The 20,244-nt window shown below is 48.9% G+C and overlaps 1 protein-coding gene across 16 annotated transcripts in view; it reads left to right on the top strand.

Moving 5' to 3' along the window:
* PTK2 (protein tyrosine kinase 2) overlaps positions 1-20,244 on the top strand; it is a 779,173-nt gene that overhangs the window by 204,209 nt on the left and 554,720 nt on the right. For all 16 annotated transcript variants that reach the window (XR_004538103.1, XM_033930844.1, XM_033930848.1 and 13 more), the window contains one exon: positions 11,387-11,449. Coding sequence is in view for 15 of the 16 variants with exons in the window: in XM_033930844.1 (XP_033786735.1) it covers positions 11,387-11,449 (63 nt within the window). In the remaining variant the exon portion in view is untranslated. The remainder of the gene's footprint in view (positions 1-11,386; positions 11,450-20,244) is intronic.

The raw sequence follows: 20,244 nt of genomic DNA on the forward strand, positions 1-20,244 counted from the left end.
GAGGTCCTCTCTGCGGAGATAGGTGGTCACCACTTGCATATCCTTATGCTTTCGCAAGGTGGCAGCTGCCACATTCTGATAAATGTCCACTCGCAAATTGTTCCATTTGTACTCTCTCTGCTTCCATGCTGCATGGAATATTTCCTCCTTCACCCGGAAGCTGCCCAGGCACAGAACAATGTCACGGGGCAAGTTGGATTTGGGGTGCTCCAAGGCCCGATGCGCTCATTCTATTTCTGTTTCCGGCACCCGCCCCTCACCAGCCAATGCACTAGTGAGGATATCTGTACAGATGTCCAAAGCTGTCTGGCGGGCATCCAGATAGGCACTTTCTTCAGGCACCCCACGGATCTGGAGATTACACTGCTGGGATCTGTTCTCCAAATCTTCCAACTTGTCCCACATCGCCAACTCCTCCACGCGTACTCCGGCCACTGCCTGCTGCAATGCAATAATGTCCTCAGTCATGGTGTTAACATCTGCTTCCACCGCATCCTGTCGCTTCATCAGCTCCCCCTGGTCTTGTTTTAAATCCGTAACTGCTTTGGTAACATCATGGCGCAGGGACTGCATTTCTTTATGAATGTCCAGCAGCAAATCCCTCAGGGAGTCCAGCCCAGCCGATCCCGGAGGTCCACGCCGCCCCCCCAATGTGGCCTCTTGTACCGCCATCTTGGCCGCCTGCGTCGGGCTTTGTCCTGTTGCTTTCGGGGCTTCTTGTTTCTTTCTGGCAAACCCGTAGCTGTCCAGCCTTCTCCTTGTGGACATCCTATGCGTCCGTCAGCCAGTCGCAGTAATGCGGGGTCGTGGGTGCTGCTAGTGGGGTGTCACCAGATCTCTCCTCAGAGTCTCCTCCACTACAAGGCTCCCTTGCACTCTGCACACCACCACCCCACTCCGGCGGGCTCTGCTGCCAAAAAAAAAAAAAAGGCCAGCTAGGGTCTCTCACTGTCAAGAAATAGATTTGGGGCCAGGGCCTGCACTAGATGGCGCGGCAACAGAGTTCGGGTGAGTCCCACCTGGGCTGGGAAGTCGGAGAAGTGCAGGAAAAAATTATCTTCAGGATCCCTCCAGGGTAGGAAGCAGGCTTAGAAGCAAGGCGCTGGTAGCACAAGGCAAGGGGCTACCTCTACTCACCGGCGGGCACTGCACCCGATCATTACAGGCAGCCGATTGGTAGCACAAAGCAGGAGGTGCTCTCTCCCAGTACTGGCTGGCATGCGCCGTGGTCCAGGGCTGCTGTGTAACTCTGGCGGGATCTGTATCTCGTGCACAAACTGCAGCGTGTAGGGCTATTGAAACATAGAAAGATGACGGCAGAAAAGGGCCACAGCCCATCAAGTCTGCCCACTCTACTGACCCACCCCATTAGGTCTGAGTGCTAATGCTAGTACCTTAACTCAGCCCTCATAGGGACCCCACGTGGATGTCCCATTTATTCTTAAAGTCGAGAACGCTGGTGGTCTTGACCGCCTGCACCGGAAGTTTGTTCCAGTGATCCACCACCCTTTCTGTGAAGAAATACTTCCTGGTGTCACCGTGAAATTTCCCTCCGCTGAGTTTGAGTGGGTGCCCCCTTGTGATCGAGGGTCCCTTGGGAAAGAATATGTTGTTTTCCACCTCGACACGACCTGTGATGTACTTAAATGTCTCAATCATGTCTCCCCTTTCCCTGCGCTCCTCTAGAGTGTAGAGCTGCAATTTGCCCAGTCTTTCCTCATATGAGAGACCCTTGAGTCCGGAGACCATACTAGTGGCCATCCGCTGGACCGACTCAGCTCGAAGCACATCCTTACGGTAATGTGGCCTCCAGAATTGCACACAGTATTCCAGGTGAGGTCTCACCATGGTTCTGTAAAGTGGCATTATGACTTCAGGTTTGCGGCTTACGAAGCTTCTGTTGATACATCCCAACATTTGCCTTGCCTTGGATGAGGCCTTCTCTACTTGTTTGGCAGCCTTCATGTCTGCACTGATGATTACTCCCAAGTCCCGTTCTTCCGAAGTCCTAACTAGTCCTAATTGCGCCATCTTCTGCTCCAGATACCGGCAGGGAAACTGAATGCTGCACACATACTACGTGTTCGGCGGACTGATGTGCTGGCGCCCCTACGCCGTCCTGTTTGCGCCGTTGCGCTCCACTTTTGGAAGCCAGGGAGCCTGGAGCGGTTGCCCCTAAGTAGCACCCAGGGATGTGGTGGATAGTAGAGAATGACACGGGGAAAAAATCTGTCCCCGTCACTGCACCGTCCCCGGCCTACCATCCTCTGCACCGCCCCGTCATCGCCGTTCCCTTCACCGCCCCATCACCGTCACCGCCATCCCTTTCACCGCCCCCGCCATCCCTTTCACCGCCCCGTCACCGCCACTGCCATCCCATTCACCGCCCCGTCACCGTCCCCGTCTAGCACCCTTCTTCTTCCCTCCGCTCCCTCATAGTCTGGCATCTGTCTTCTTCCCTTCCAGCGTCTTCTCCCCACTCTGCCTTCCACATTTCCTTTCAGGGTCTGTTCCTCTCTACCCTCTTTCAATGTCTGTTCTATTCCTTTCCACCATCACCCTTCCCTCCCTCATTTACCATCTGTTCCTTTCTACCATCCTTCTTTCATATCTTCTATCAGTCCCCCCACCATCACTAGCAGTCTCTCTTCTCCCTTACCATGAGCAAATAGAACTTCTGAAAATTGTATTGCTGAGGCATTATTTCTAGTACGCCTTTTTTTTCAGATGGATAATGACATCAATTTTATAATTCTTACTGTCTGCTCTGATTTCATTCACAATTTGGTTTGTGTTTTGTACCTGAGGATTCCATGAGGCATTTAATCTTTTCCTGTCTCTTCTGTGATTTCAAGTTGATTCCTTCAATAATGGAGTCTCAAGGCAGTAGCAGTTTTCTATTTTGGGCTCTTTTGACATTGTTTAAGGGATTTCTTGTACATTTGGTGCTGGTCTTCTTTGATGAGGTCACTTCAGAATCTATTTCCAAGGAAAAGAAACTTTTTCCCTTTCACCCCCTCCTTCCTTGTGTGAGCCAGAACACGCAGTCCCCGCAAGCAAGTAATTTTTATATCATTTTCATTCTATTCATTCATAGAAATTAAAGTCTAGATAATGCCAGTCACATAACAAAACATGATTTTACAAAAATAATTCCCTGCACAGTCAAGCCTGCAAGGATTACTAGATGTCTTTCAGCAGCTCCCCTCCCTCCCTCCCCATTACCTTTGTGGCCAAGTCAAAATGATCTACCAACAATAAAATTCTAAAATCACAAAGCACACTGTACGCAGAGAAAATGTTAATTATCATTTATATTCTGTGGGTTTTCAAAGAGGTCAAGGCAGATGACTTTATGCAATGTCACCTCAGTAACAACTATACAAAAATAGACAAATATTCCCCCTCCCTTTTTACTAAACTGCGATAGCGGTTTTTAGCGCAGGGAGCTGCGCTGAATGCCCCACACTGCTCTCGATGCTCATAGGCTCCCTGCGCTAAAAACCGCTATTGCGTTTTAGTAAAAGGGGGCCATAGTGCAAAATATAGACAGCAGATATAAATTCTCAAAACGGACACATTTTGATCACTAAGTTGAAAATAAAACCATTTTTCCTACCTTTTTGTCTGGTGATTTCATGAGTCTCTGGTCCTTCTTCTTTCTTCTCCTGCCCCCCCCCCTCTTTCTTTCTCTTTCCCCCTGGCTCCCCTCTTTATTTCTGCCTTTCTTTCTCTCTCCCCATGGCCTCCCTCTTTATTTCTCTCTCCCCCTGGCCTTCCTCTTTCTTTCTGCCTTTCTTTCTCTCCCCCTTGACCCCCTCTTTATTCCTGCCTTTCTTTCTCTCTCTCTCCCTCTGGCCTCCCTCTTTATTTCTGTCTTTCTTTCTCTCTTCCCCTGGCCTCCCTCTTTATTTCTCTCTCCCCCTGGCCCTCCTCTTTCTTTCTGCCTTTCTTTGTCTCCCTCTTGACCCCCTCTTTATTTCTGCCTTTCTTTCTCTCTCCCCTTGGTCCCTCTCTTTCTTTCTGCCTTTCTTTCTCTCTCCCCCTGACCCCTCTTTATTTCTGCCTTTCTTTCTCTCTCCCCCTGGCCCCCCCTATTTATTTTTTCCTTTCTTTCTCTCTCCCCCTAACCCCCACAAAGCCATCGTGCCAATTTCTCCACTTCCACGATTCTTTCCCTACCCTCACCCCCAAGCCAGCAGCCGATTTCTCCCTGCTCCTTCCCCGATGTCATGATGTCCTGAACTTCATCGGGCAGCAGCAGCATTCACAATTCACTGCTGTTGCCCGCTTCAGGCCTTCCTCTCTGTCGGGTCCTGTCTTCATGAAAACAGGAAGTAGGCAGGACCCGGCAGAGAACAAGGCCTGAAGCCGGCAACAGCAGCGAATTGTAAACGCTGCTGCTGCCCGAAGAAGGTAATGGAGCACCGAGGCAGACCGCTTCTCCCCCCTCCCAGCCGAACCCCCGCTGACCCTCCTATCTCCCCCCCCCCCGTGAACCTTTCCAACCCTCCCAGCGAGAGCAGCAAACCTCCTTCCCTAGCAACAGCAGCAGATGAATCCAGAGACCAATGGGATAGCTCACATCTACCAGCAGGTGGAGATAGAGAAACTGATTAACAGGTGTACTTATTGGCTGGCACTCCTCCTGTCTCATCAGTACGCGCTATCTCCCAGCAGGGGAAAGTCGCTATTCCAATTGCTCCTGGATTCTGACTATGGCTGGAAATTCAATTTATCCTGTTGAGATTTTCTCTTCAGTGAGCTTACAATTGATTCTATTTCTCCTGTTGAGATTCTTTCTCTTCAGTGAGACAGGGGTGTCCGGCTGATCGGTGCCGGCTTTAGAGGTTACACTTGGGCCCCCCCTTGTCCCTGCCTCACCCTCCCTCCTATGATTGAGGGTTTATCTGGGTCTCTAGTTTTCTTCTTTCCCTGGGAAAAAAAAAAAAAAAAAAAAAATCGAGACTGCAGAGGCTATCCACGATTGGATACTCTTAGTTGTGCTCAACCGGTTCCTGCCGGGGTCTGACAGCCTTGTAAGCTGGGTTGTGAGTATGCCTTTTTTACTTTGCAATTGCAAGTTATGTTTTCTGGTTGTTGGTGGTGTTTGGTGCTTCGGGGGACAGTCGCGTGGTTAGCCGGTTGTTTACTCTATTCTCAGCCGCTAAGCTTTAGTGAGCGGTTCATTTTTGGCAACTACTTTGCTTGTTGTGGCATAGGTGAGTGGACTAAGCCCCCGCGTTGTAGTTTGGGCTCGGTTGGAGGAGCTGCTGCCTTCCCACGCACGGGAGACGCTTGGTGGTTTCCTGTGTGGACGGGGGGGGGGGTGTCCTCGCATTGGCAGCGTGGTTCGCTGAGGCTGTCCGTCATTCAGCAGGTGCCGCGGCTGTGGTCAGGGTGCTATAGGGTAGAGAACCTGTGCCTCTTCCGTGGGCTGTTGGATCGCAAGGGTGCTCCGACGCTGGCAGACGCGCTGAGGCGTTCTTGTGGTCTGTTTCGGCGGTTTTCTTTCTCTCTGCGCCTTCCTCGGTCTCCCTGTTTTTACCTCCCAGTTTCATGAGGCCGGCGAAACCAGCAATGGTGTATTCTCTGGCTCGGCGGAGCACGTCATAGCGTGGCTTAAGTTTTACAGCTTGCCACAGCGGTGTTTGAGTCTCCGGCTGAGAGCCGCGGTCTTTTCTGAGTAAAAGACTGACGCTCCTGCAGTGGGGGGGAGGGTGCCGTGGCGTTCAGTAGTTTCTCTGGTAGCCGGCGTCTTTGGGGCTCAGCCTTTGCTTCTCGGCCTTTCAGGTCGAGTGCGGCGGCAAATGCTTGCGGTTTTTCCTGCGTTCATATTGGGGCCCAGGGTGGGGGAATCTCCCGAGTTGATTGAATTGCTATGCTTGTGTTATCTCCTATGGGAATCCCTGCAGCCCCATTTGGGTTTGGCTCTATTCTGCTCCCCCCAGTTTTCGGCTTCCCTCCATACTGGGTTGATAGAAGCCGTGTCTCACGATAATGGGTTCAGTCGCAGGAGAGGTCCCAGATTTTTCACTTTTAGGACCCTCTTCATCTCTCTCGAGGTCTCCCATGGGTGACACTTGCTTGTGATACCATTGTTGCGGCACTGACAGTGTCTGGTGGCGCTATTGAACTGCTTCCTGCCCTTTGAAGAGGTTTTTGGGGCATAAGGCCTCTTTCTGATCCCTTTGGGCATAACTACCTTTTTCTTTGGGAGTTCCTAAGCCCATCGTTTGCCTTCCCTGGGCCACCTTGAACTGTACACCCTCTATCAGCTCTTTCGGCTTTCCCAGAGACAGGGACCTGTCATATGGGCAGGTCACAACGCGTTTGCCTAATTCCTGTTGATTTGCTGTGGTTTTCCTAAGGGCGGTAGATGCAGCATTTTGTTTGCATCTCGTTCGTCTTCCCTTTATGGCCCATACGTCTTTTTCGCTCCCGTGGCATGGAGTTAGACCTCTTTTCATGCCAGTCTCCCACTTAGCTCAGTGCTTGAAAGCACTGCATGTATCTTCCAAAGGTCAGGGGTTCAAATCCTGGCTAAGGTTCCCAAAGACATGATATTACACACCTGGAATTTTTTTTTCAGGATGTTTGCACCTTTGCATATTTTTCAGATTTCCAGTTTGTTCATGGAGTCTCGCTGTTTGGTGTTTTTCTTAGAAGTGTTACTAGTCCTCGGGACGGTTCTTGTAGTTTGTGGGGTACCACTGAATATAGGGTGGCCAAGACGGGGGCATTGGGCAGGCTGGATCCCATTCTGCTGCATTAGTTCTCGGGTTACACATTTCTGCTGGCAACCTGGGAGGGTATCTACAATTTCTCTATGGACTAGAAGTCGGCACTAGGTTTGCCTGCCTCCCTTGGCGCGGCGCTTTTTGTCTTAGTACAAGCCAGTTCGCCTACCCTTGGATTCACAAGCGTTTTAGAAGCTGTAAGCGGTGGACCGTTTTGGCGCGGCCAGGCGATTCATCTGATTCCTTCTTGACTGCCTGCTTAGTTAGGACGACTTCCAGTCAGGTCATTTGACTAACTTGAAAAAAGGTTGGTTTCTTTTCAGCAATTCCTTGCTCGTACTTTTTCAATTTTACAGTGCTTTTTTCTACCGTACTCTTTCTAGGTACATCGGGATGATGTTTTTTTGTTCATATAGGAGGGCCAGGGGCTTCTTTCCGGAGATGTGGACGTTGTGTCTCGATCTCAGAGTGGATTTATTCGGCTCTTGTCATGTCCAAGAGTAGGGGATTAGATACAGTTTCTAGGATCCATATTGCTGACTCCCTGGACACTTCGCCTGGCTATCCCCTTCTGCTGCTACAACTGTCACTTTAGTTTCAGGGGTTCCCAGTATCTCAGGATTACATTTATTTAGGATGCTCCTCCTGCTTCGCTCTGGGTGATGTGATGGCTCAGTGCAATGTCTCTTTTAGAGACTTGCCTCGGTCTTTGCTGGACTTGCTCTTGTCCTCTACCCATTCCGGGCTGTCGGGTTGGGGAGACTCGATGGCTTCCTTCCTCAGCTCCTGGAGTCTGGTCTTCAAGAGGCGACTCCGTACTTGTTCATTCTTCTACTCTTGAGCAGGGTCAGGCTACCTTTCTGGAGCTTCTGATTATTCTCCTGGAATACTGCTAAGGATCCTTTTGGTCAGTATTAGGATGGAAATTTTTCTCTACAGCTTGGGCAGTAGGTGTTGTACTCGGTTAGCAGGGGAAGTTGTTCTGCTTCATTGGGTGGACTCTTACCTTCGTCTTCTGTTGGCAGATCCTTTTTTGAATCAGGATAAGGGTGTGAATTGACTTTCTCTCCGCGGAAGCTGAGCCTGGCCCATTTCTTGGATGTTTCTGTGTACAGCGCTGTGTACGCTCTTGGAAGTGTGCATGTTAGTACTAGTATAATCTTCTGCATCCTGAATATTGTGATTTGTGGCTCAGGCGTTCTAGCTCCTTTTAGGGAAGCGAGATCTCTTTGACCTGGACCTCATGGCCCCGTCTCTCAATTCTACTTTTCCTAGCTGCTTCGGCGGGCCTAGAGAGTGGGAGTTAGAGGGGGTTCCTGCATAGCTCCTTTCTCGCCTCTGCCTTCTCCTTTTCAGTGTTTTCCGCTGGCTGATGATGACTTGGATTGGCCATCTCGAGCTCGCCTTCCGGGCACAGTATGTGTAGAATCCCTAGATTGACGGCGCCTTCCTTCCTATGCGGATTTGATGAGTCTTTCGACAGCTGGACTCGGAAGTTTCCTGGCTTCTCCGGCTTTGCCCGCCTAGGGTCCGATCCACGTGGATATTTGTACTACTTTAGTATTTCAACCTAGTTTTTTGGTCACTCTTGGCTGACGTGTACGGGTTATGCGAAAATGGTTGTTTCTTCTCTTATCCAGAGGCTACGGGCATCTCCTGTGTCTTCTGCTTCCGGTTGGAGGGTTTTCCGTTATTGGGCGCTTCCTCAGGTTTGAACCACTCCAAAGTTCCTTTTTGGCACTAGTGTATTGCCAGGGACTTAGCGTTCACTTCCCTTCAGCTTCTGGTGTTATTCTTGGCTTGTTACAGGGACTAGGTATATGGCCCTTCGCTGACTTCTCAGCTTCCTGTAGTTCAGTTCCTAAACAGAGTGCGGTATATTCATGTGCCTCTTAGAAAGCCCGGTTTGGAGTACAATCTTCACATTCTTCTTCTATGTTTACCGATGGCTTCATTTTAGCCTTGTCCTTTGGGACTCTAAAGAGCTGGGCCATTCACCATGGGATTCCTTGTGGCCATGACTTCAGCTCTGCAGTTGCGATGTTGCAGGCCTTGTTCAACGGGGATTCCTATTTCTTATTTCCATCATATGGGGTATCAGTTCAGATGGTACCACTATTTCTTTCTAGGGGGTTGTCATCCTTTCTTTTACGTCATGCTCGCTCTTCCTTCTTTCGTCCTGGGAGGAGATAGTGGGAGCAGTGCTTTTATTCACTGCATTTTTTGAGACGTATGTAGCGTTCTCCGCGAGCTCGGTGTCTAACAACTGTTAGTTGTTTATATCTCCTTTTTGTATTCTTCAAGGGACGTCTCAGGCGTATGGTGGCGTCCGATGCCTACCTCGCTCAATGGGTCCAGAAGGACATTCTTTATGCTTGCCTGCTGGCAGGGGAGCGGGTGGCGTTTGAACTTCATGACCATTCCGCTGGAGCGATGGCTACTTCTTGGGCTCGGCCCAGAGGTGGTTTCCTTGGAGGATATTTGTCTCGCGGCTAACTAGTCTTCCGAGAGTGCCTTCTCTCCGCGTTTCTGCATGGATGTGCGGGCACATACAATAGGGGCTTTTTGGTGCTTCGGTTGTTGCGGAGGCGGTATTTGCTTCCCACCCAGGTTGAGGATTGCTTTGCTACATCCCATTGGTCTCTGGATTCATCTGCTGCTGTTGCTAGGGAAGGTAAAATTATGTCTTACCTGTTAATTTTCTTTCCCTTAGACGCAGCAGATGAATCCAGAGCCCCACCCTTTCTGATATTTGGTGGTCGGTTTCTGCGTGTGCGACTTTTAGTGATTGGTTGTTGTTAATGGTTGTATTCTGTATCGGTGCTGTTTCCGATGTATTCTGGGAAAGAAGTTTTTTACATGCTATGCCTATTGATGGTTAAATGTGCTTGGGCATGGAGCTATACTGATGAGACAGGAGGAGTGCCAGCCAATAAGTACACCTGTTAATCAGTTTCTCTATCTCCACCTGCTGGTAGATGTGAGCTATCCCATTGGTCTCTGGATTCATCTGCTGCGTCTAAGGGAAAGAAAATTAACAGGTAAGACATAATTTTACCTTTGCGGCTTTCTCCTCCCTCTGCCGCGTCACTGATGACGATATCAGTGATGCGGCAGAGGGAGGAGAAAGCCGACGCTACTGGAGGGAGGTTTACTGCTTTCGCTGGGAGGGTCGGAAAGGTTCACTTGGGGGGGGGAGAGATAGGAGGGTCAGCGGGGGTTCGGCTGGGAGGGGGGAGAAGCGGTCTGCCTCGGTGCTCCAAGGCCTGGCGCCATTACCTTTTTCGCCCCTCCCGCCCCCCCCCCCCCCCCTTGGTACGCTACTGCTCTCCAGCTCTCCTTAGTTTGCCGGTTTTCTTTTTCGGCGACCGGCACGCTTTCAAAGAGCCGCGCATGCGCGGCTGCTCAAAGTTCAATCTTCTGCTCTGCTGCAACTTCCTTTTTCCGGTTGGGTCAGAGCAGAAGATTGAATACTGAGCAGCCGCGCGTGCGCGGCTCTTTTGAAAGCGTTCCGGTCGCCGAAAAAGAAAGCCGGCCAACTAAGGTGAGGTGGAGAGAGGAAGCTGGTTAAACGATCGAGCGGCGTGCGGGTGGGCGGGTGGGGGCTGCGGGAACCGCACGATCCTTTATGCCTCACTGCGGTGACAAGACCATTCACCGCTCCACGGGGCGGTGATGGCCTTGTCCCCGTCCCCGCAGAGGCTGCTAATTTTCATTCCCCGTTTTTGGCGGGTTACCCGCGGCTAAACGCAGTAGCCGCGGGTAAACCACCACCGTGTCATTCTCTAGTGGATAGCCTCCGCTTGCACAAATTAGCTCGGGGCAGCCATCGGCTGAAGATGGAGCCTCTGCTTTAGGCTTCCGTCTTCTTCAGTGACGTCATTCCTCCCTTTCCCACTTGTTAATGATTGTATAACATTTTCCGTTCTGTTAAGCCATTATTAAGATGGCTTGGGGAAATTCACTTCTTATTCCTAGGATAAGCAGCATAAAATGTTTTCCTCCTTGGGATTTTGCCAGGTACTTGTGACTTGGGTTGTCCACGGTTGAAAAAAGGGTACTGGATTTGATTGACCTTCAGTCTATCTCAGTATGTAACTCTTAAGTTCTTATTAGAGAATGACATGGGGACAAATTTTTCCCTGTCCCCGCGGGAACTCATTTTCCCGTCCCGGTGAGTTCTTTTTCTGTCCCTGTCCCATTCCTGCAAACTCTGTCCTTATTTGCACAAGCCTCAAACATTTTAAAATCATAAGTGTTCGAGAATTGTGCAGTTAAGGCAGAGCTTACAGGAATGGTATAGGGACAGCAGCAAAACTCGTGGGAACGGGACGGGGAACTTGAGTTCCTGCAGGTTTGGGGAAAAATTTGTCCCTGTGCCATTCTCTAGTTTTTATCTTCCCTTGTCTTTGTAAAACCAATTTGGTGGTTTTATTAAAAGAGCTGCATAATTAGTTTTTCTTCTTTTAACTTTCTGGTTGTGTTAATTGGTACTATGTAGTATATTTACTAATCAAACTGTATATTTTAGATTTTCAGTTTGGAAAAAAAAGCTCACTGTGATTAGTGCTTATCTAAATAACTTTAAAAGTATTTGACCTGATTTGAGGAAATCTTATTCTTTGTAAATGTCTGTTTTATTTTAGGAGATCATATGGGGAAATGAGGGGAAATGCACTAGAAAAGAAGTCCAACTATGAAGTATTAGAGTAAGTAATATTTCATTGTTATACATAGTATGGCAACTAAAAAATTGGTATTATATCAGGACAAGCAGGCAGCATATTCTCACATGTGGTTGATGTCATCCACAGAGCCCCGGCACGGAAGGTCCCAAGTGTATTGCCACTTTAAGAATTTTAGAAATTTCGTAACCGACTGCACCTTGCATGCAGGAGTGCCTTCCCACCCTACGTAGGCGCGCGGTTCAATGTTTTCTGCGGAGCTGTTCAGTCACATCATTGAATGTTGGTTCGTATTTTGTGCTAGCCTTCCTACTCGCGCATAATTTTCTTCTATTTCTTTCTTTACTATTTGTTCTAAAAAAAAGAAGACATAATTTCTCTCTCTCTTTTTTTTTTTTTTTTTTTGCGTTTTCACATCTTCAATGGCAGGGCCTTTTTTCCCCTCCTCAGCCTCTCACATTTGATTTGGCTGAGGTGGTGTTTCCTAATTTCATGTCCCGACCGTTAACCGGTTTTAAGAAGTGCGACAGGTGCCAACAAACTATTTTGGTGACAGACCAGTACAATTTGTGTATCCATTGTTTAGGACCAGAACACCGCATTGACTTGTGCAAGTGCTGTTCCATCTTAAAGAAGCGTACCTTAAAAAGCCGCCTCCTTCAGCAGAAACAGCTCTTCAGTGCTGTTATGGAAGAAGTTCAATCTTCACCTTCCACTTCTCGGGCATCGACTTCAAAGGTACCGGAAGCAAAAGCACCGCATTCTGTGACACCGCCGGTAAAGGTACTGTATGCTAAGGCGCCGCCAGTGAAGACATCGCCATCCAAGGTGTCGCGACTTCCTGGCACCGCCTTCTACTCTGGAGTCACTCGCTACTTCAGGTAAGCCAGCAAGGAAGTCACCAGTCTCACTGACGGGGTCGACCATAGGCATTGAGCCCAATCAAGCCGGCCAAATGACGACCCCTTTTGCGACTTGCTCCACAATCTAGGAGTTTCTCCTCTTTGGAGCGGGTCGTGGCACTGATGGTACTGGCATCAAAGCCACATGTACACTTGTTGAAAGAAATAAAAAGGAATAAAGAATTAAAAAAAAAAAAATAAAAAAGCCACATGTACCAGTGCCATCTGTGGAGCAAGTAGTGGCAACAATGCCACAGGTACTGGTAGCTACATTGAAAGAGCAATTTGATTAGTTCTTTCGTGCAGAGTATGGTTATAAATTTAATCTTTTGACCCCGGCATCGGCTCTGCCGGTACCGGCCCATCCTGAGCGTATCAACACCAGGGATGCTGGTACCAGTACTTAGTCTTCAGTGCCGTCTCCTGGACTTTGGCACCGTCCATCATCCAGGCATGTTTCCAAGACTCCAGTCTCTAGCCGCAGCTCTTCCAAGCCTTCTCCTTGATGCTCTCATTTGACTAAGTCTTCTCACAAGTCCAAGCACAACTGTGCTAAACATTCAGAGAAGTGGAAGCATCGGTCCCTATTTTCTTCCCAAGATCAGCACTGGGGATGCAAAAGGCATCTGTCTCAATCAACAGTAGTAGACTCTGATCTTCATCTCCAATCTTCTCTGGATGCTTCCCCTTCAACAACAGAAGTTGATGACTCTCCTCAGTGTACACCACCATCTCTCTCTCCTAAAGAGTCATCCCGTCAAGAGACTCTTTCTTTCTCCTGTTTCATCAGACAACTTGGTAAAGATATGTCTCTTAAATTGGAAGCTGACTCCAAATATACTCCTGAATATACGGAGACTATGGACATTAAACAGCCTCCCAAGGAGGTGCTCAAGCTTCCTCTTCATGCAATTTTGAGAGATACTCTGTATAAAAATTGGGAATCTCTCTTATCAGTACCAGTGGCTCCTAGAAAGCTGGATTCCACCTATAAAGTTGCTTCTACTCCAGGATGTGACAAACTCTGGTTGTGGAATCTACACTTTAAAAATCTACCTCCTCCAAGGTGTATGCCTCTATTCCACAAGGAAGAGAAGGCCATACCATGGATAGATTTGGCAGACACCTAAATCAAAATTCTATGCTGAACAATAGAGTCAGTAACTACACGTTCCACTGTATATGCTATTTGAAGCACTTCTTAAAACAACTGCCTATGTTCCAAAAATATCTTCCTTCTCATTGAGTTAAGGGTTTTCAACAACTAGTTTCTACCCTTCTATAGCTACGTCAACATTTGGTTCAGTCTGCCTATATTGGATCTCAGAGCTCTCAACAAATGTTTAGTTAAAGAAAAATTAAGAATGCTATCCCTAGCAACGTTGTATTCCCTCTTATATCACAACACCACTATTAATACAAGCTGTTCTACCCTTCAGCCTGGCATCCTCTCCCATGTACCTGGTACCAAGTGCCTGGTGGTAGTGACAGCGGCCATGAGGTCTCAAGGCCTTCAAGTCATTCCTTATCTGGATGACTGGCTCATCAAGGATCTCTCTTCTCAGACTGTGCTTTCAGCCACAAACCGGATGGTGTCTTCTCTTCAGAATTTGGGGTTTGAAATCAACTTCCCCAAATCTCAACTTCAACCGTCTCAGAAACTCCAATTCATTGGAGCTCTCCTAGACACGACTCAACTGCGGGCATTTCATCCTCAACAACGTCTTGTTATCAGGTTGCCTAGACTCAGTCTCTGTCAGCAAGGCATATGATGGTTCTCCTAGGTCACATGGCTTCCACAGTTCATGTGACTCTATTTGTGAGAATGCACCTACAAACCCCTCAATGGACTGACTTCCCAACACATTGCAGTGACCTCATCTCTTCGACAATCACTACAGTGGTGGATGCAATCTACCAATCTTTTCCAGAGGTTTGCTTTTTCAAACACCTCTCCATCAGAAGGTCCTCACAACAGACTCATCAACATATGTTTGGGGGGGCTTATCTGGATGGGCCTACGCACTCAGGGTCTATGGATCTCCAGAGACAGCCACCATCATATAAATCTGTTGGAACTCAGAGCGATTTTCAGTGCTCTCAAAGCTTTTCAGCATCTCATACAAAATCAAATTCTCCTTGTCCACATGGACAGTCAAGTAACAATGTACTATGTAAACAAAGAGCGAGGTACAGGATCTCTCCTTCTCTGTCAAGAGGCTCAAAAGATTTGGAATTGGGCAATTCTTCGCAACATCTTTCTCAAAGTCATTTACATCTAGGGAGAGAAGAATTCTCTGGCAGACAAGCTCAGTCGCATTGTTCAACCACACAAGTGGATTCTGAATTCATCAACTCTTCACTCCATTTTCTCTCAATGGGTGACACCTCAAGAAGATCTATTTGCATCTCCCCACAATCACAAGCTACCCCGCTTCTGTTCCCAGCTCTATTCACCTCATCGCCTAGAAGCGGATGCTTTTCTTCTGGATTGGATGAACAAATTCCTATATGCTTTTCCACCTTTCCCTCTTGTTCTCAGGACACTTGTGAAGCTCAAGTTGGAGTTTGCCACCATGATTCTATTAGCTCCTTGGTGGCCCAGACAACCGTGGTTTTCCCTTCTACTTCAACTCAATATCAAAGAACCAATCTCTTTACAAATTTTTCCATCTCTTCTCATGCAGAGTCAAGGGACTCTCCTGCATCCCAATCTTCAGTCTCTACACCTGACATCTTGGTACCTCTCGGGCTGAGGTCTGCTGATCTTCACATCTCTCAGCCTGTTCGTCTAATATTAGAAGCTTCCAGAAAACCGTCCACTCAACAATGTTATCATCAAAAGTGGACAAGAATCTCTTCATGGTGTCTTCTTAATCAAGAACAACCGAAATCCATATCAGTTTCTCAAATCTTGGATTATCTTCTCCATTTGTCTGATTCTGGACTCAAATCTACATCTATTAGAGTTCATCTCAGTGCAATCACAGCCTTTCATCAGTCAGTGGATGGTAAACCCCTCACTGCCCATCCTCTCATTTCCAGGTTCATGAAAGGTCTTTTCAATGTCAAACCACCTCTGGTGGTATGGGATCTTAATGTGGTTCTAGCTAAATTGATGAAGTCTCCATTTGAACTAATGTCTATGGCTCATCTTAAATACCTTACTTGGAAAGTTGTTTTCCTCATTTCTCTCACTTCTGCCAGAAGGGTGAGTGAACTTCAAGTGTTGGTGGCGGACCTACCATTCACAGTGTTTCATCATGACAAGGTTGTGCTTCGCACTCATCAAAAGTTCTTACCAAAGGTGGTTACTGAGTTTCACCTCAATCGATTGTGCTTCCAGTATTTTTTCCAAAACCTCATTCTCATCCTGGAGAAATGGCTCTTCATACCTTGGACTGCAAACAAGCATTAGCTTGTTATTTGCAAAGGACTAAATCACACAGATCGTCTCCTCAACTTTTCGTCTCCTATGATCCTAACAAGTTGGGGCATCCTGATTCCAAGAGAACGATATCCAACTAGTTGGCTGCATGCATCTCGTTCTGCTACTCTCAGGCTGGGCTTCACCTGGAGAGTTGGGTCACAGCTCATAAAATTAGAACAATGGCAGCTTCAGTAGCTTTTCTCCGTTCCACTCCTATAGAGAAAATATGCAAGGCTGCCACTTGGTCCTCGGTTCATACATTCACCTCACATTACTGTCTGGAATCTTTTTCCAGACGGGATGGGCACTTTGGCCAAACAGTATTACAGAAATTATTTTCCTAAAGAAAGGCCAACACTCCCTCCATCCCATTCTACTTAGTTTGGAGGTCACCCACATGTGAGAATATGCTGCCTGTTTGTCCTGGGATAAAGCAGTTACTTACTGTAACAGCTGTTATTCAGGGTCAGCAGGAAGATATTCTCACAACCCACCCATCTCCCTTGGTTGGCTTCCTTGCTGGCTATCTGAACTGAGGAGCCATGCGCCTAAGTCGAGCGGGAAGGCACTTGCGCGGTGTGGTCGGTCGCAAACTTTCTAAAGTTCTTAAAGTGGCAATGCACTTGAGACCTTCCATGCTGGAGCTCTGTGGATGACATCACTCACATGTGATAATATCTGCCTGCTGTACCTGGATAACACCTATTAAGGTAAGTAACTGTGCTTTAAAACAATTTATAAAACAGAATAGTTAATTTTGTTGATTGTTACTACAATCTGCTAACAGCAATTTACAAAAACTATATATTGCAATAAAAGTAGAAAACATAATATAGTGCAATTATAAAGAAACCGCATTGAAAAGCATATTGAATGTTCTCATAATTAGAGAATACACTGCATGAATAAACTACCATAAAATACTCACCAGAACGAAAAGTACAGACAGACCGAGGCTGCTCATTTAATAGTTCTATCAGCTTTTTGGTTCAAGAACTCTGACATAGGACTACTTTTACGAAGCCGCGTTAGCAGTTAACGTGCGTAATAGCGCGCACTAAACTGCCGGCCGTGCTAGCCGCTACCGCCTCCTCTTGAGCAGGCGGTAGTTTTTCGGCTAGCACAGGGGTTAGCGCTTGATAAAAAGTCACGGCTTCGTAAAAGGAGCCCATAGTTTATAATTGAAGGAAAATGTGAGTTTAATGAAATTGTGTCTGTGTTCTTAAATTTATCGAGAGGCGAGCAATTCACCATAGTTACACAAAAGACAGAACTGGGTGGACTTTACGATATGTGGTCCAGAAATACCAAAGAAAAAAGACAAGATAATTTAATAATAAATTTATAATATGTATAACTAATGGGCAGACTTGATGACCGTTCAGGTCTTTATCTGCTGTCATTTACTATGTTACTATATGGGTAATATGGTGAAGAGATGCAATAGTATCAAATCACTAAATCACCACACAAAAATGCATCTCATGTTCACTCTGCAAAATGACAGGGACAAATTGCAATTTATCAAAAGGGGCCTCAAAGCCAGTTATATAACGTCACGACTCCAGGTGCATAAAGCGCCTCTAAGGGGCAGCTTGAAATTTGATTTTGCAGTGAAGAGTAAGCTAGTTCCTGACGCAGGGTCTCTTTGTTGAACTTGCTGTGTGGTGAAAGCCTTTGTGGATTACAGTCATTGTTTGAGAGTGAAGGAATTTATTTAAAACTTATCGATGTGTTCATACACTTAAGTTAAGAACTGCCTGGGAGCAACATGAGATAAGTGCTTGGCTTTCACTGTTGTTGAAAAAGTCTTATCACCACAAGTTCCTTCCTTCTTCCCACCAACTTCCCGACTCCCTGAAACTATCTGATCTATTCTTTAACTTCACTGGAAATGACCTGAGATCTTCCTTTGTAACCCTCCTTCTATAACTCTTTTGTAATCCTCCTTGAACCGCAAGGTAAAGGCGGAATAGAAATCTCTAATGTAATGTAATGTAATTTATCCCAGGACAAGCAGGCAGCATATTCTCTACATGTGGGTGACGTCATCCACGGAGCCCCGACGCGGACAGCTTTTCAAGCAAACTTGATTGAAGATTTCAAGTTTGCTAGTGCTGCACCACGCATGTGTGTGCCTTCCTGATCCACTAGAGGGCGCATCCCCTCCTCATGGTCCTCAGTTCTTAGTTTTCCGCAGAGCCAGAAAGCCCTGTCTCTCTTCTCTGCATTCTTCTAAGTGCCTTTCTAGCACCGCGGCTTCTTTATTTTGTTAGGGAGTCGCTGTGCGTTGTTGATTTATCGTGTATTTTCTTTTTTTCAAAAAAAAAAAAAAAAAAAAAAGGATTTTTTCTTGTGATTCCATCGGCAGGCCCTTCTCGGGCTTCAGCCATGCTGCTAGGCCTCGTTTGGCTGCAGATGTGTTTCTTTTTCCATGGCCTCTCTCTGGGCTCACCTCGTGTGAGCTGAATGGCCGGGACCCAATTTCCTTCGATCGGATCGATCCCCGGTAAGTATTTCTTTCTTTCTAGGTGTGTTACCTCGGTAACGCCGCCGGCTGAGTCTCAGGCATTCCGGGCATCGCGTGCAGTCGGGCCTGCCTCTCGGAGACCTTCGAAGCGTGCCTCCTTTCATGGGAATACTCTTCTCGAGGTTGCCCTCATGGAGTGCACTGCTGCACCTTCATTACCAGTTTCATTGGTACGGTGCCGACTTCTGAACGACTTCGGTGGTCCTCGACGTCGACTGGAGCTTCGTGCCTCGACCTCGACTGGGGCTTGGTGCCTCGACGTCGGTGGGGGCTTTGTGCCTCGACGTCGGTGGGGGCTTTGTGCCTCGACGTCGGCTGAGGCTTCGTGCCTCGACGTCGACTGAGGCTTCGTGCCTCGACGTCGACTGGGGCTTCGTGCCTCGACGTCGACTGGGGCTTCGTGCCTCGACGTCGACTGGGGCTTCGTGCCTCGACGTCGACTGGGGCTTCGTGCCTCGACGTCGACTGAGGCTTTGTGCCTCGACGTCGACTGAGGCTTGGTGCCTCGACGTCGACTGAGGCTTGGTGCCTCGACGTCGCCTGAGGCTTCGTGCCTCGACGTCGGCTGGGGCTTCGTGCCTCGACGTCGCCGGGGGCTTTGTGCCTCGCCATCGCCTGGGATCGACTGGGGCGTTATCAACTGGGGCTTTGTGCCTCGAGGTCGACGGGGGCTTTGTGCCTTGCCGTCGCCTGGAGTTTGGTGCCTCGTCATCGCCTGGGGCGTTGTGCCTCGACCTCGCCTGAGGCTTTGTGCCTCGCCCTCAACTGAGGCTTTGTGCCTCGCCGTCGTATCGGGCTTTGTGCCTCGACGTCGACTCGGGCTTTGTGCCTCGCCGTCCTTTGAGACGTGTGCCTCGGCGTCGACGGGGGCTTGGCGCCTCGGCGTCGACGGAGGCTTGGTGCCTCTGCGTCGACTGCAGCTTTGTGCCTCGCCGTCGCCGGAGGCTTTGTGCCTCGACGTCGACTGGGGCTTTGTGCCTCGACATCGACTGGGGCTTTGTGCCTCGACATCGACTGGGGCTATGTGCCTTGACGTCGACTGCGGCTTGGTGCATCACCGTCGATTGAGGCTTGGTGCCTCGCCGTCGCCTGGGGCTTTGTGCCTCACCGTCGCCTGGGGCTTTGTGCCTCGCCGTCGACTGGGGCTTTGTGCCTCGCCGTCGACTGGGGCTTTGTGCCTCGCCGTCGACTGGGGCTTTGTGCCTCGCCGTCGGCTGGGGCTTTGTGCCTCGCCGTCGGCTGGGGCTTTGTGCCTCGATATCGACTGGTGCTTCGTGCCTCGACGTCGACTAGGAGCTTTGTGCCTCGACGTCGCTTGGGGCTTTGTGCCTCGACGTCGTCTGGGGCTTTGTGCCTGGACGTCGACTGTGGCTTGTTGCCTCGGCATCACCTTGGGCTTGGTGCCTCGATGTCGACTGTGGTTTGGTATCTCGCCGCCGCCTGGGGCCTTGTGCTCGATGTAGACTGCGGCTTTGTGCCTCGACGTCGTCTGAGGCTTTGTGCTTCGATGTTCTGCCTCGACGTCGACTGTGGCTTGGCGGATGCTTTGTACCTTCGACATTGGCTGCGGCCGTGTACTCCGCGTCGCCTGACGCTTGTGCTTCGACGTCGCCTGAGGCTTGTCCCTTCCCGTCGAATGTGGCTGGGGGCCTCATCGTCGGCTGGAGCTCTGTGCCTCGTTGTTGACCGTGGCTTCGTGCCTCGCGGTCGACCGGGGCTTTGTGACTTGTCGTCGTCTGGGGTTTTGTGCCCCTTGGTTGACGGTGGCCTGGTGCCTCGACGTCACCTGTGGCTTGGTGCCGCGATGTCGCTGGGGGGCTTTATACCTCAGCATCGGCTGAGGCTTGTTCCTCGGCGTAGACTGCGGTTTTGTGCCCCGTTATAGACAGGGTCTCTGGGCCTCGACGTCTCCGGCTCCTGTTTGGGAGGGTTCCCCGCTTTCTCTCGGTGCATTCCG

This window comes from Geotrypetes seraphini, chromosome 2 (assembly GCF_902459505.1).
Source record: "Geotrypetes seraphini chromosome 2, aGeoSer1.1, whole genome shotgun sequence".
Classification (NCBI taxonomy): Eukaryota; Metazoa; Chordata; class Amphibia; order Gymnophiona; family Dermophiidae; genus Geotrypetes; species Geotrypetes seraphini.